The sequence below is a fragment of the Myripristis murdjan genome, chromosome 3, assembly GCF_902150065.1.
Source record: "Myripristis murdjan chromosome 3, fMyrMur1.1, whole genome shotgun sequence".
Classification (NCBI taxonomy): Eukaryota; Metazoa; Chordata; class Actinopteri; order Holocentriformes; family Holocentridae; genus Myripristis; species Myripristis murdjan.
The window spans coordinates 9115848-9129083 of NC_043982.1; the positions used below are offsets into that span (position 1 = coordinate 9115848).

At 42.6% G+C, this 13236-nt stretch overlaps 1 protein-coding gene across 1 annotated transcript in view; it reads right to left on the bottom strand.

Annotated features, from left to right (window-relative positions):
* The window catches only part of tub (TUB bipartite transcription factor), a 37543-nt gene continuing 24307 nt past the window's right edge, over window positions 1-13236 (bottom strand). The window contains exons 9-12 of the mRNA XM_030046939.1: window positions 7014-7128; window positions 1420-1518; window positions 1092-1263; window positions 1-300 (exon numbers count right to left, since the gene is read on the bottom strand). Of these exons, the coding sequence (XP_029902799.1) occupies window positions 167-300; window positions 1092-1263; window positions 1420-1518; window positions 7014-7128 (520 nt within the window). The 3' untranslated portion in view covers window positions 1-166. The remainder of the gene's footprint in view (window positions 301-1091; window positions 1264-1419; window positions 1519-7013; window positions 7129-13236) is intronic.

The window sequence follows — 13236 nt, forward strand, 5'->3', positions numbered from 1 at the left end:
CACACACACACACACACACCGAGCCACATACAGCATTTTTAGATATGCCAGAATTCCAGGATACTTCTTGATTTGGAGATCTCAGGCGGACCCCAGGGGTACGTGAACTGCAGCCCTTGTTGAGAGGACAGATGGACTCGTGCTCCGCAGGACTTCACGCTGGGAGCTATTCACAAGCTAACTTGCTGTCAAAGCTAGAGAGGGCGATGGCAAAGGCTTGCAGGGCACACATAGGATAGTTATAGTCCATGGTGAAGACATCTTCTGCCACACGGCCAAACTGCATCACAATGTAGTCAGCTGGAGAGGAGCAGAACCAAGACAGAAAAGAGGAAGTCAGTTTTTAAGCACAGGACAGTAGCACTACAGCTGACAGCCGACTGAAGGTCCAGGACACACCTCACAGAGTACAGACCATCTTTGGCCACAGACAGCCTAAGACAGCCAGACAAGAGGACAAGAGGACAACATTATTAGTGTAACTAAAGGATTCACTGAAAAAAATATTTTTTACATGGATAGACTATCAAGTACGAGTCGTGAGTCTTGCTTTGGTATTTCCTTTGGTATTTTGGTATTTCCTGATTGTAAGCAGTGACTGGAAGGGCTTTGCTGCTGGTGGGGCTTTGCTCTTCAGTTTTTCTCTGACCAATCAGTGGTCTGCAGTTTGTTTCACTGGATCAGAGATGGGTGGTGTTTTTGGAATAGGAGTTTAACATGAAGCCTTGTGAGTAAAGCTTTCTTCATTGGGGGTTGAAAGCAGCACATGGTGAGTGTCAATCCACCAAAAACACCTGCTTCATTATCTCAAACCAAAACTTTATTCCACAACTGGAGTGTTCAGTCAACTACAAAAGCAACTCTCCCAACAACATCCTCTTTTCTACACAATAAAAGTCCTTCTTTCCTCTTTTCCTCAGATGATGAAAAGAGGAGACATGATAATGCCAGGTGTGAACGTGATCAGATTGCCTGTGGCAGATGTTAAAACCAAGTCTGAACAGGGCTTTAGTCTGGCAAATAGTGCAAAACACAGATCAGCTCATTGCGTCTAAAATCAGCTGGAGGCAGATTAGAGGTGTGGGACTCACGGTCATTGTCATGAATGATCTGGAAATTCTTGACGGAGGCTTGAGTGACCCTGCCATGGAAGTTGAGCACGTAAGATTGAGTGTCATCGTTCCACACAGGCGTCTTATTGTGAAGTTCAATTACACTCTCTGTGTTCTTGTTCTGCCACCTTGCCAGCAATGACTCATGGTCCTGTGTGATGAAGGAGAGCAGAAAGGCTTTAATGTATGGGCATCAGATCAGATGTGTGGGTATCAGAGAAGCTACTGAGACATTACACAAAGACATGTTTGCTTAAGTCAAACCCAAGCTACTTGAAATATAGTTGTTGCTACTGGGAGGACTTACATTCCTGGGACGGATTGACACTCTCTCATGGTCCATGTTCATTCCAGGAATGATGACGCTCATTTTGCGAGGTCCTTTGAACCCCAAGACGTTGGTTTCCTGGATTGAAAAGAGACAGTACTGTAAGAGATGTTCACCAAGCAAACGCACCAGGCTTTAAATACAGCATGACAGCATATGATTGTATGAAATATATAATACATGACATTACATTCCATCTGAAACTGTCGGCATAAACTTCTGCTGTAGCATTTAAGTTCAGTGTCGGAGGTTTCCTGGAGTGCAGTTCAAACTATTCAAGTTTTGGAATAAAAACCTGCAAAATCTCGGTTTGCTTTCAATTGCCAACATGAGTATTACATCTCTCCATGATGCACCTGGTGCCAACAAGTCATATTATAAATTTATATAGTCAACTCATATTGTACAATTCCCACCATCCCTCCACAAGCTCAAGAGGCAAATTCAGGTCAATCAGTCTGGTGCGTGAGACACTTTGCCTCTCTACACCGTACCTGAGCTTAACTTTGTCACATCTGAGAAAATTATTTCCTGAAAATCATGTCTCTTCTTTGCTGCACTAATTAACTCTAATTAAAAAAGGATGGAAATGTTCTACCATCATGAAAAATTGAATTCATTCTAGCCATAATTAATGGTAATACCATTCATTTTCCCTTTTGCTCGGTCTCCCATCTAAAAATTCTGGTGAGTTTTTCCATGCTGTCATTAGCGAATCAGTGACTGTGTTTACGATACATCCACATTAGAGCTGTCACAACATCAGATTTTCACTACATAATTATCGTGGCCAAAAGAATTCAGGATAATGATGGTAGGACAATATCTATAGAGAATTTGAAAGAAAAAAAAAAAAAAAAAACTATTAATCCTTTGAAACCTGGACTGATGTCAGATGTCTTGTGGTTAAATCCTTGTGAATTTCTTTCAAAAGTATTGCAGTGATAATCATCAAAATACAGCAAAGCCTAACTCATCAATGAGCTGCCCACCTGTGACACAAGCCCACTGAACAGGTTTCTACCAGGAATAATTTTATTGTAATATTTGTGCAGATAATAGCTCCAACGATGTTTGGAAGTCTAACAAAGTGAAAATGGCTTTTTCCAGCCTGCAGGCAAACTGTCTGTGATGTGAAGTCAATACAGGGGTGCATGTATTACACGGCTCCGGGTGCACTGAGAAATACCGAACCCATGCCCAGTCTCTCAATGAGTTGTGCCAGTGGCCAGCATCCTCAGGGTGGAGTGGACTTGAATATGCACAAGGATGGAAATGCTGTAGTGATTTGGTGGTGGCTGAGGTCCAAATTATTAGGCTTAGGAAAACCAAATCCTCCACTGAAGCAGGATGAGCCACTTGAGGAACACTGCAATCAGTGGCTTATTGGTGCCTTTGTGTGACTAACCCGCAGCTCATAATCACCTACAGCCACATTTCCCCATCAGCACTAATATTTCAAATTCTTCTCAATCATTGTTGTCCCATCGAAAGTAAATACAGTGAAATGGTGAAAAATGTAATTGGGCTATATAAACTGTCTAAAGAAAATGTGTATAGAAAATATATGGATTTTTAAGTACTGTTGCAGAACTTTTTTTAATATGAATTTTATTTATTTATTTATTTATTTATTTATTTATTTATTCATGTGTACATTTGCACAGCCACAATATTGACACATGACTGTGTGGAAGCTGCCTGGTTTGAGCTCCTTCACTACAACCCATGGCTTTATAACACAACTCTATGAGAGTAATTCCTAATTTAAAGTTGCTATATAGTCCTCGAAACATATCCCAGGTATTCTCATCACAAAGCAGCATGTGCCCAAAGATGTTTTAACCAGCTTATTTATTTACGGCCTGTTCCTCAGCATTAGATTTTATGTCAGATGGTATAATCGCCTTTCATTTCACTCCATCTTTCATCATATTTTCCTTGACATATCTGAAATGAGATAATTAAGTCCCAAGATCTCTATGTTATAATTCTGTAGCTTAAAGTGAAAAAACAAAAATGGGAATTTATTTACAAGACAACCATTGATTTCTTACTTTTCAGAAGAACCAGAAAGGTTAAAAATATATCTGGAAGGAAGAGTAAAATCAAGTTTTGTTACTGTTGTTGTTGATGTTGTTGTTGTTGTTGTTTGTTGTGAATTCTTCACAATGTCCCGTTCAGTCAGGGAATGCAACCCTAGCCTGTTTGTTGTTTGTTCAGTACCAAGAATTTACTGTAAACTGAAAGGGAGAGGATTCAATAGAAAGGGTATTGATGGTATTTTATCCATGTGCTTCACACTATTTTCACTGCAGGTTAAACTACACACTATACTCTTACAAAAAAGGAAAAAGAAAAAGAAGAGAAAAAAGAAAGGGGAATGGCAGCAAACATATAGGGCTCTAGTTTCGCAGACCAGGCGAGGCGGGGGCGTAGCGCAGATGCGCTTCGCCAACTGGGTGTGGCCAGGCGGATTTTCCAAGTTTGGCACGCCGTTCTCGGTGGCGCAAGTACTCCGCCGTCCCTCCTACCGGCGGAGGGGAGGAGAGAAGGCGTGGAGTGGGTTTGACACAGCCGATTCACATGTAACCAATCAAATGCGCCCCTGTCCTCGCCTTTAAAATGCGCTGCGTGAATCACGGCGTAATGAAAGTTTACACAGCTGACATGGAGGTCTATTGCCGCAGGCAGAGCAGAGCCCAGGAGACAGGCACGGAGCGGAGACCGGCGAGCAGTGCGGACACGTCACCAAAACCTCACAGGCAGGCTTCCGGAATGTCAGGCACATGAACAATGCAATAAATACCGAAAAAAACACTATTCAATGCTACGATCACAATCAGCACATACATATATCTCCATATCAACTGTCCCGTCACAACTGATGTCAGATCAAAGGAGATTGGCACCGTTTGTGCTGATCGTGAGGTTTTGGTGATGTGTGCCAGGCAGCCAAACTTCGACTGCGCCGGCTCCGCTCCGCCTTGCGCTGAAAGTAGACGTGGTTTCAGATGGCGAGCTTTTGGCGCACCTCGGCGAAGCCTTTTGGCACGAAACTGTCACTGCGCCAAGCCAAATCTGTCGGCACCTCCCCCCGCTGCGCCGCCACTCCCATCTCGGCGAACCTCCGCCTGCGAAACTTTGAGACTGTCCACCTCTGCCGTTTCGCCGGTTGAAACTAGCTCTGCGCGGGGTTCGCCTCACTGCGCCACCCCGCGCTGCGCCGGGAAACTAGAGCCCATAGAGTGAACTGCTGCTACGCTGAGTCTGTAGGTTGACAGTCAGCATCTTTGTTGCTACATTTAGAGACTGTTCGGGGCTCCCTGGTGACTATATTCTTCCAAAGTGACAAGCACTAGCAACACTGACAATGTCACTGACTCCTAAAGCACTTGTGGTATGACACCAACCGGCAACTTGCAACAACTTTTCGACCAGCCAATAGTTAGTTTCCTTTGAAAAGCGTTCCCAGCCCTGTGTGGGTCCCTTGTGCCTCTCCTACAACACAGTCCAAGGGGAAACACCATTTGGGATGTCATGAGATCGGGTAGTTTGGTACCAAGTCGATGGCTAATTACAAAGTGTTTGTAGACTTTTTAATGAGTCTGGAACTAGTCAATGCTTAATTACACACCGTGGTTCTCCAGCTACACTCATGTGGCCATCACACATTGTGGTTGTGGCAACAGGGGAGTGAACGCGATTATTTCTAAAAGTTGATCCCAACATGCGCCGCACAGCTCTGCCTGGTCTGAGACACAACAGCAAGAGGCGACTTTTGGCCCTTTTCCATTAGTATCTACTCGGCTCGACTCGGCTCGACTCTACTCGCCTCGACACGGTTTAGGTGGTTTTCCATTACAATTGAGTAGCACCGCGCCGTGGGTGGAGTCGTCATAGCAAGGCGGCGCACCGTCCAGCTCCCTCTGGATTCTTTGAGCCGCCACAAAGCTCAGAAAAGTCTCCACGTCTTTATTTGACCGCGGTAGCGGTGTGCTTGCCATTTTCCGACTTTGACAACTTCACTGACGATCAATGCGCACGGCCGCTGTTGCCGTCTTTTTTTTTTTTTTTTTTTAAATGTCGGGTTTTGTTTTCGTGCGGGAGTCGCTCTCGTCACTCCCTGTCCAATCAGTTGCCTGCACGGCGTTTACGTCACATTTTCAGCGCGACTCAGCTCGACTCAGCTCGCTTGGAACCCCGGCTGAGTAGGTGCTAAATGGGACCTGCTAGCAGGTACTACGACCTAATGGAAAAGCTCTTAAACCGAGTAGAGTCGAGCCGAGTCGAGCTGAGTAGGTACTAGTGGAAAAGGGGCATTTGACAAACGTAGTCTAGGCTCAAAAACCAGCCTGCAACTGTTTCAAATGAAAGGAACACCGAACCTCGTGAAGCATCGGAAAACAAGCATGCCGACTTGTTTAACTGGGTTGGTTTGGATTTAACTTACTTTTTAGTAAGCTGAATTACTGTTGTCACTGAAGTGAAAATTAGAATTAGTTTGAGACAGCTGGCTGGCAAACCATAATAACACCCAGTGATGGATAACTAGATTTGAGCTTGCTCACTGGCTGGGGAATTCTTGTAAACTGCTAAAAGTTAATTGAGCAAAACACAAACATAAAGATGTAAAAAGAATGATATCTCAACAATCAAATAGCATGGAATTCAGCAAATGCTTGAGCAGCAAATTAACAGCTTTTAATTGCTGCATTTAAGACAATTCCAAATTAACAAGTAAGGTTTAAATATGAAACAGTGAATATCCATCTCCACTGCATAAAGGTAAATCTCTGATGAGACTCCTAAACTGGGCAGTGTGTTTGTAGTCACTTGTAGCTTTGCAGTGTTTTATCAGATCATTTGAAAACTCTTCACTAAATACCATGTTCTCATTCTGTGCATTCAGAACTGTATTCAGTGGGAAAAAAAAAAATCTTGAGACTTGAGAAAACACAAAAGCTGAACTAAAACTGTCTTTTCTACTTTTAATCAAATGATTTTAGGTTTCACATTTTGTTTGTATGCCATGATATATTGGCCCTGCCAAAACATACTAGAACTGAAAATACATGAATTTTAGCTAAACCTACACATCAATGAAAACATAATTAAGTAAAAATAAAACCATCATGCCCACAGGTAAATTTATTAAAACTATACTGAAATGAAAATAAACTTGATCTATATAAAAATATAAACTACTGTAAAATCCACCAGTATCATAACCCCGACCGTGACTCCCCTTATTTGCACTAGTTTGTACCTAGCATATCTTTTTTTTTCTACACAGTGTTGTTCCAGCTGCTCCCAAAGCACATTGTTTTGACAGAGGAGCAGAGCCGTATTCATAATTCATGACTAAGCATAGCATACTGTGAGCATACTATAGCTTTGACATCATTTGCTATTTGCATAAATATAAAAACCTGAACTGAAACAAACCAGTATCAACATTATTTTCATTTCAGCGCACCACATGAAGATGAATGCATGTGTAAGATACTGAGAACTTAACCACTGATTTTGCATGGCGCGATTTTTTTTTTTTTTTTCTTAACAAAACTCACGTAGCAAATGGCAGCTAGCTCCTGACGCAGGTTGCTGGCTTCGAGGCTGGTGGTGCTCTTCACAGGGTTCAGACCACTGTCGTATACAGTGAATTTGGTCCCCATGAGGTTAGACCTGCAAAGAAAACAGTAACAAGCTGAAGACAGCTAGAGGCTGGTGTGAACGTGTGTGTGTGTGTGTGTGTGAATGAGATGAAGAAAGATTGTAGCAGACACACAACAAACAATGCAAAGGTCATTTGTCGCCTTCTTGCTCAGCAAAATGTGTGGTCCAAGACCTCTAATGTGATAATAACACACAAGTGTCATATGTTTAAGGTCAAAGTGCTGCTGAATTAACAAATAGAAACTAACATGTAGTGGTTTCTGGTGGAAATATTTCAACAGTCAGCGTGCCAAACGTGTAACTCATGGTCGAAGCCTGTTGCTAAGTAGCCAGCCACTAAACATCAGGTAATCAGAGATAATATGCAATAGAGGTATTAAATCTGCATGATGCTGAGATCAGAAAATAATAGAAGTTAAATAATAAACACTTCTGCATGGGCAGAGCATGGCAATAATCCCATTTTGTAATTTCAACCTGCTTAAAGGATGTACAATGAATTTTAACTTTTCCTTCTTTTAGCAGAAATTTGGAGCATGCAAATGTCCTCTGCATCAGCCATTTTAACCCACTAAGGATTATCAGCGATACAAATACTTGAAAATATGGCAGAATTAATAACGGTCCAGCTCAATGACAATATAGGTTCAGACAAATGTTAAAAAGCAGAGTAACCACTCATTACTGATTCACAGGATAAATCCAATATCCATACTGTTATTGATGATATTGACTGATGGATTTCTTGACCTCCACCAGATGGCTTGAAATTTAAACAGTTCTGTGTGTGTCCCGCTTTGCTCCCAGTGTGCATTTCTCATTTGCATTTTCATGTTTCATTTTAAGGGAGCTTTGCCTACTCATTTTATGAATTGTAAACTGTAAGTGTAAACTAATTGTATCATACACATGTGAGAGCCCACCTGGGTTATTGGGTTATGAAAGCTAATTACTGCAGGATCTTGCATTCTATGATCCAAAAATAAAGCAAGCACAGCAATTAAATGGAACAGTAATGCTACCAGTAGTCCAGTGGGTATGCACATGTACCATATGTGTCTTGTGTAAGTCTTGTGCTTATTTTCAGAAATATGCTGTGCGTCGGCAGGTATGTTTTTCAAACCCATTAATATAAACAGCTGATTCTATACCTTTTATAGGTCTGCCAAGAGTAAAGGACCTCATTTAGGAAAGCATTTGCAAAGACTTGCCAGGGGGAAAGGTCATAGTTCGTTTCAATCTAGATCTCCATCACTCAAGGGGCTCCGTGATTGCAGAAGATTGAGCAGAGCATGCTATCGACCAGCGGTCTGGCTAGCTCAAAAGATTAATAAAGACTGCACCCAGCCATATTTGATTAAATTCTCCAGGGGGCCACGATGGAGCCACTAACGCAGCCTTGATGCTATCACTAAGGATCAATAGTGTCACTACTCACTTCCTAGCAATCTGACTGTGGTAATATGGCCTTGAAGGAAATCAACATCCGCCTAGTGTCCACCTCTCAGGAGTGCAGAAAACAAACAATGAGTTCTTGTGTCAGTCAGTGGTGAGTTATTGAAGGCTTACACAGTCAAATAACCAGAATGCTGCAGTACTTCATTTCGTTAGTGAGGCTGTATGAGTGCAGGATTTAAAGTGCCTTCATGAACAATGGGTGTACAGAAAGACAACATCCATCTGAGCAGATCTCTTCCCATGTTTACATTATAATTTATCCTCAGGCAAATGCAGCCATGCAGGCAGGCAGAGTTGCCAGATCTCACAAGAGAAACAAGCAACCAGGTCTACAGAAACAAACCCAAAGGAAGCCACTTGGCTATCCAACAACAACAAAATCCCAAAAAAGGCGACCTTAGCAACTACAATGTGCAAGTGGTGCAAGTATGGTGCACCATTTAAAATAAATGTATATATATATATATATATATATATGCATTTATTTTAAATTTCATAAGCCATTGTTTAAAAACTAGTCTCACATTTTTATACTTTCTTCTCAACTCTACAGAAGTTGAACAAAATCAACTTAAGAATGAATAAATGAATGAATGAAAATGAAAGTTAAGAAGCTGCATATAACAAACTGCCAAGTATTTATATTAATGAATGTGAAGCAAAGCTATCTTGTCGGGATTTTTACCTATGTAAATCTGTCCTATTAAGCAATCCTAAAATTGATTGATAAAATAAAATCGGAAAGTGATTTTGACTTGAAATGTCTCACTCACTGACCCTGTCACCTGTGTGTATGGGGGAAGAGGAGGAGAGCTGGGAACAGAGCTGTGGCCGGTCCTGCAACACAACAAACTATCAAGTGCCTAAATAACAAAAATCTCTGCTAAGGATTTTAATGTTGGCTGGTGCATGCATGGCTCTGACAGCAGGCAGTGATATTTGACAACTTAGATGGAGCGCAGACAAACTTTATTTAACATTAGACATACGAGGGAGCAAGCCCAAATAAGCAACTACACAAAAATATGCAACCTGCAACTAATATTTGTAAGTGACTTTAGAGAAAAACAAGCCCAAAGTCACCTATGATATGAGGACTTGGCAACCATCCAGGCAGATTGTATTAGTTTCTCAACTAATGTAAACTTGGTGTCTAAAAAAATAATTAAAACAAAAAAACTATAGAATTTATTCCAAAAGATCACAGACAGAGAGGCACACACACACACACCAGATGGCATAATCACACAAAACTGAGAGGAAAAGGACTTGTCCTTCCAACTATGGCTGTGCGTGGATCAGCAGACAGCAGGTGCCCTCTCATCTTCACAACAAGGTTAAGTGAGCATTTACATGCAAATAGTCAAACCAGCTCCCTCTCCTCTGCAGGGGGAGGCACATATGTGAGCACCTAGATCAGCAGGAGAGAAGTCACAATTAGAGTTCTCATATTCTGCCCGAACCCGACCCGACCCGACCCGACCCGACATTTTCGGGTCGGGTCGGGCCTAAAATTTACGTGAATTGGGCGGGTCGGGTCGGGCTTCGGGTTCTGTGGGGGATTTTTTTTTTTTTTTTTTTTTTTTTTTAAATAAAAAAATAGAATTATGTGTTGTGTTATTGATTATGACGTTTCATTTTTATGTGACTGGTGGAGAGAGTGAGAGACTGGATTGGATTTGGAGGCTAAACTTTCAGTGACAGACAGACAACCAGCTGTGCGAGCGCAGCGCAAACAAGTGAGAGAGAGTTGCAGCAGTATCCCGCTGTGCTGGCAGACTCGGCAGCAGGGACGGTTTCTGCTATGGGCAGTGCAACTGCCCAGGGCGCAATCTACTTGGGGGCGCACGAGAAAAAAAAATCTCCAGTTTTCTAGACTACCGTATTGACCCACACATGCCGCGGCACCATCAGTCGGCATCAGGCGGGCCAGCCGCGGCACTATCAGTCGGCATAAGGCGGGCCGGCCGCGGCACCGTCCGATACCGCGCCCACCCGTCAGGTCTGCCGGATCTGACAGGTGAGCTGCCTCATGCTGGCCAGTGCCGCGGCCGGCCCGCCTGATACCGACTGATGGTGCCCCGGTGCCGCGGCCGACCGGCTCTGCTAAATAATAGCGAATTTGGCGATTTTTTTTTTTTTTTTTCGGGCTTTATCGGGCTGTCGGGCCTAAAGTTCGGCTAATTAGTCGGGTCGGGTCGGGCCTCGGGCTGGCCCAGTCCGGCCCGGGTCGGGTCGGGTCTTAATTTTCAGGCCCGATGAGAACTCTAGTCACAATCTAAGGGGGCTTTCACACCTATAGTTTGCTCGCTCTCATTTAATTCACACTTAATCGGGTCCTGCATTTATGGATGATGCTTCACCTCGTGATTGATTAATGCCAGGGCATTCCCGATCTGATTGGTTTAAGCAAAGAAGAGGATGGACTAATACACAAAATAAAGACCACAGCAACAGTCCAGTCCCAGTTACCCCTTCATGTTCCAACCCAGCCGACATACTGTTGCTGTCTTTCAAAGGCTGGAGGAGGCTCAGTTTTAAAGCCAGCCAATTCTATGCAGTTTTGTCCAAATACCATGCAGTTTGCATCTAAAATGGTGTATTTGTATTGGGGCCTAAACAGTCTTAGATTTGTATAAATTCACTGTGAAGCTGAGACTCTTGTGGATTCAGTGAGCCACAATTGATTCACGTGTGATGATGTAAGCCTCCATAGGAGCCATTTCATTATAATGAGACTGCGGGCATACAGAGGATGTCTTGTTTTCCAGGTATATTGTCCATAAGGGGAGACATTTTCAGAAGGGAGAATGCTCGTCATCCAATCAGCAAAAAATGAAGTTCTCACAAAAATGTCCAAGTGACAAACGTTTTTGACACCAAACCATGGATTTTTCTATGCTGTTTCTCAAGGTCTTGGTGTCCTAGTGTGTGTGTGTGTGTGTGTGTGTTTTTCTTTGTTTGTTTGTTTGTTCTTTTGGAGGGACTTTTTTTTTTTGGACCATTTTGGACCAAATCTGTCTAACAAATGGGCCTCTAGTTTCGCAGACCTGGCGAGGCGCGGGTGCAACTGGGTGTGGCGTTTGCAAGTGGATTTTGCAAGTTTGGCACGCCGTGCGCCTTGGCGCAACTACTGCGCCGTTCCTCCTACCGGCGCAAGGGAGGAGAGAAGGCGTGGTGTGGGTTTGACACAGCCAATTCACTTTAAACCAATCAAATGAGCCCCTGTCCTCGCCTTTAAAATGCGCTGCGCGAAGGCGTAGTGGTAGTCTACACATTTGACATGGACGAAGAGAGCAGCCGCATCACACACTCAGTGAGGCCAGTCTTGCCTGCTGCAATGTTGCTGGAGCTACCTGCCATCCATCTGTCCACCCATCCATCTAACCACCCATCCATCCATCCATGCATCTATCCTTAAATTCGTCTTCCTGAGTCCCCTGTCTTTCCATTACCTGCCTTGCTCGCATCTCTTTTTTTCCAGCTCTGTCACCGTCTGTTAAAGTTATTGATTTTTACGAGCAAATATAAATTTTATTGTGAAGACCCCATTTTTAATGAATGTTTTTACCTCAAAGGATAATCCTCGCCATATTCATATAAATAGCCTACATGTTTGTTTTGCAACTTTTGACTCCCGTCACTTACTGATGCAACGACATACTAGAGATTAAAACAAAATCCGGTTCATGAAAGCTTTTACATTTGCTGTTCTAAACGCTCAGAGTCTGGCAAGGAACTGATGCATTTTACATTTTCTATATGTGTGGAATCAGGGTTTCCCCTAGAAAAAAAATTGGCACCGGACAATGTGACCGGCAGGTTTTCAATTTACCGGACAAATGTTTGAAATTCCGGTCAAATATTATCTGAATTTACTGAGCTTAAAATTATATGCAGGCTATATAAGAATGATATCAAGGCATGTCAATTTTTTAGCGTAATCTTTTTATTGAAAAGCAGGCTGTATCAAATAAAATTAGTGCCGTCAATTGACTCACGTGCGTAACGTCTAAAATAAATAAATAAATATTGCACAAGCCTGTGCTCTTTTAACATGAACGTTGCATACAATTGCAACTACAATTTGCAAACAAAAAAACGGGCTCATATCATTTTAATAACGCGGCGTGCTGCCAACTTGAAATCAAATAGATGCAATAAAAACTTAATTCAGCAGCTGAATTAAAATCAAAAGTCTCAAGTGTCTCTCCGCAACTTGCAATGCGCATCAGTCTTGTGACCTTGTTCTGCCCCAGGCGACTTCGCTGCGCTGTTTTGATCCGGTTCTGCAGAAAAAAACCCTCTCTCTCCCTCACACCGGAGACAGGGATCACGCAGTCTATTTTTTTTTTTTTTAATTATAAATAAAATTACGTGGAAATTTAATAAAATTCAAATTGTGAATATTTAAAAATTACCGGACTTTGGCAGATTTTACCAGTCATAGTCCGGTGATTACCGGATAACGAAAACCCAGTGTGGAATATTTATATATATGGAAGAAAAACTGTGTAGTTAACAGGAGCAGCGCCAGACACCGGAAAAAAGACATCACCGTACTGGACACATTGTTTGACTGACAGGTGATCAGGTTGGGTTTCCATTACGCTGCCAAACGGTGCCAATCTCCTTTGATCTGACATCAGATGTGACGGG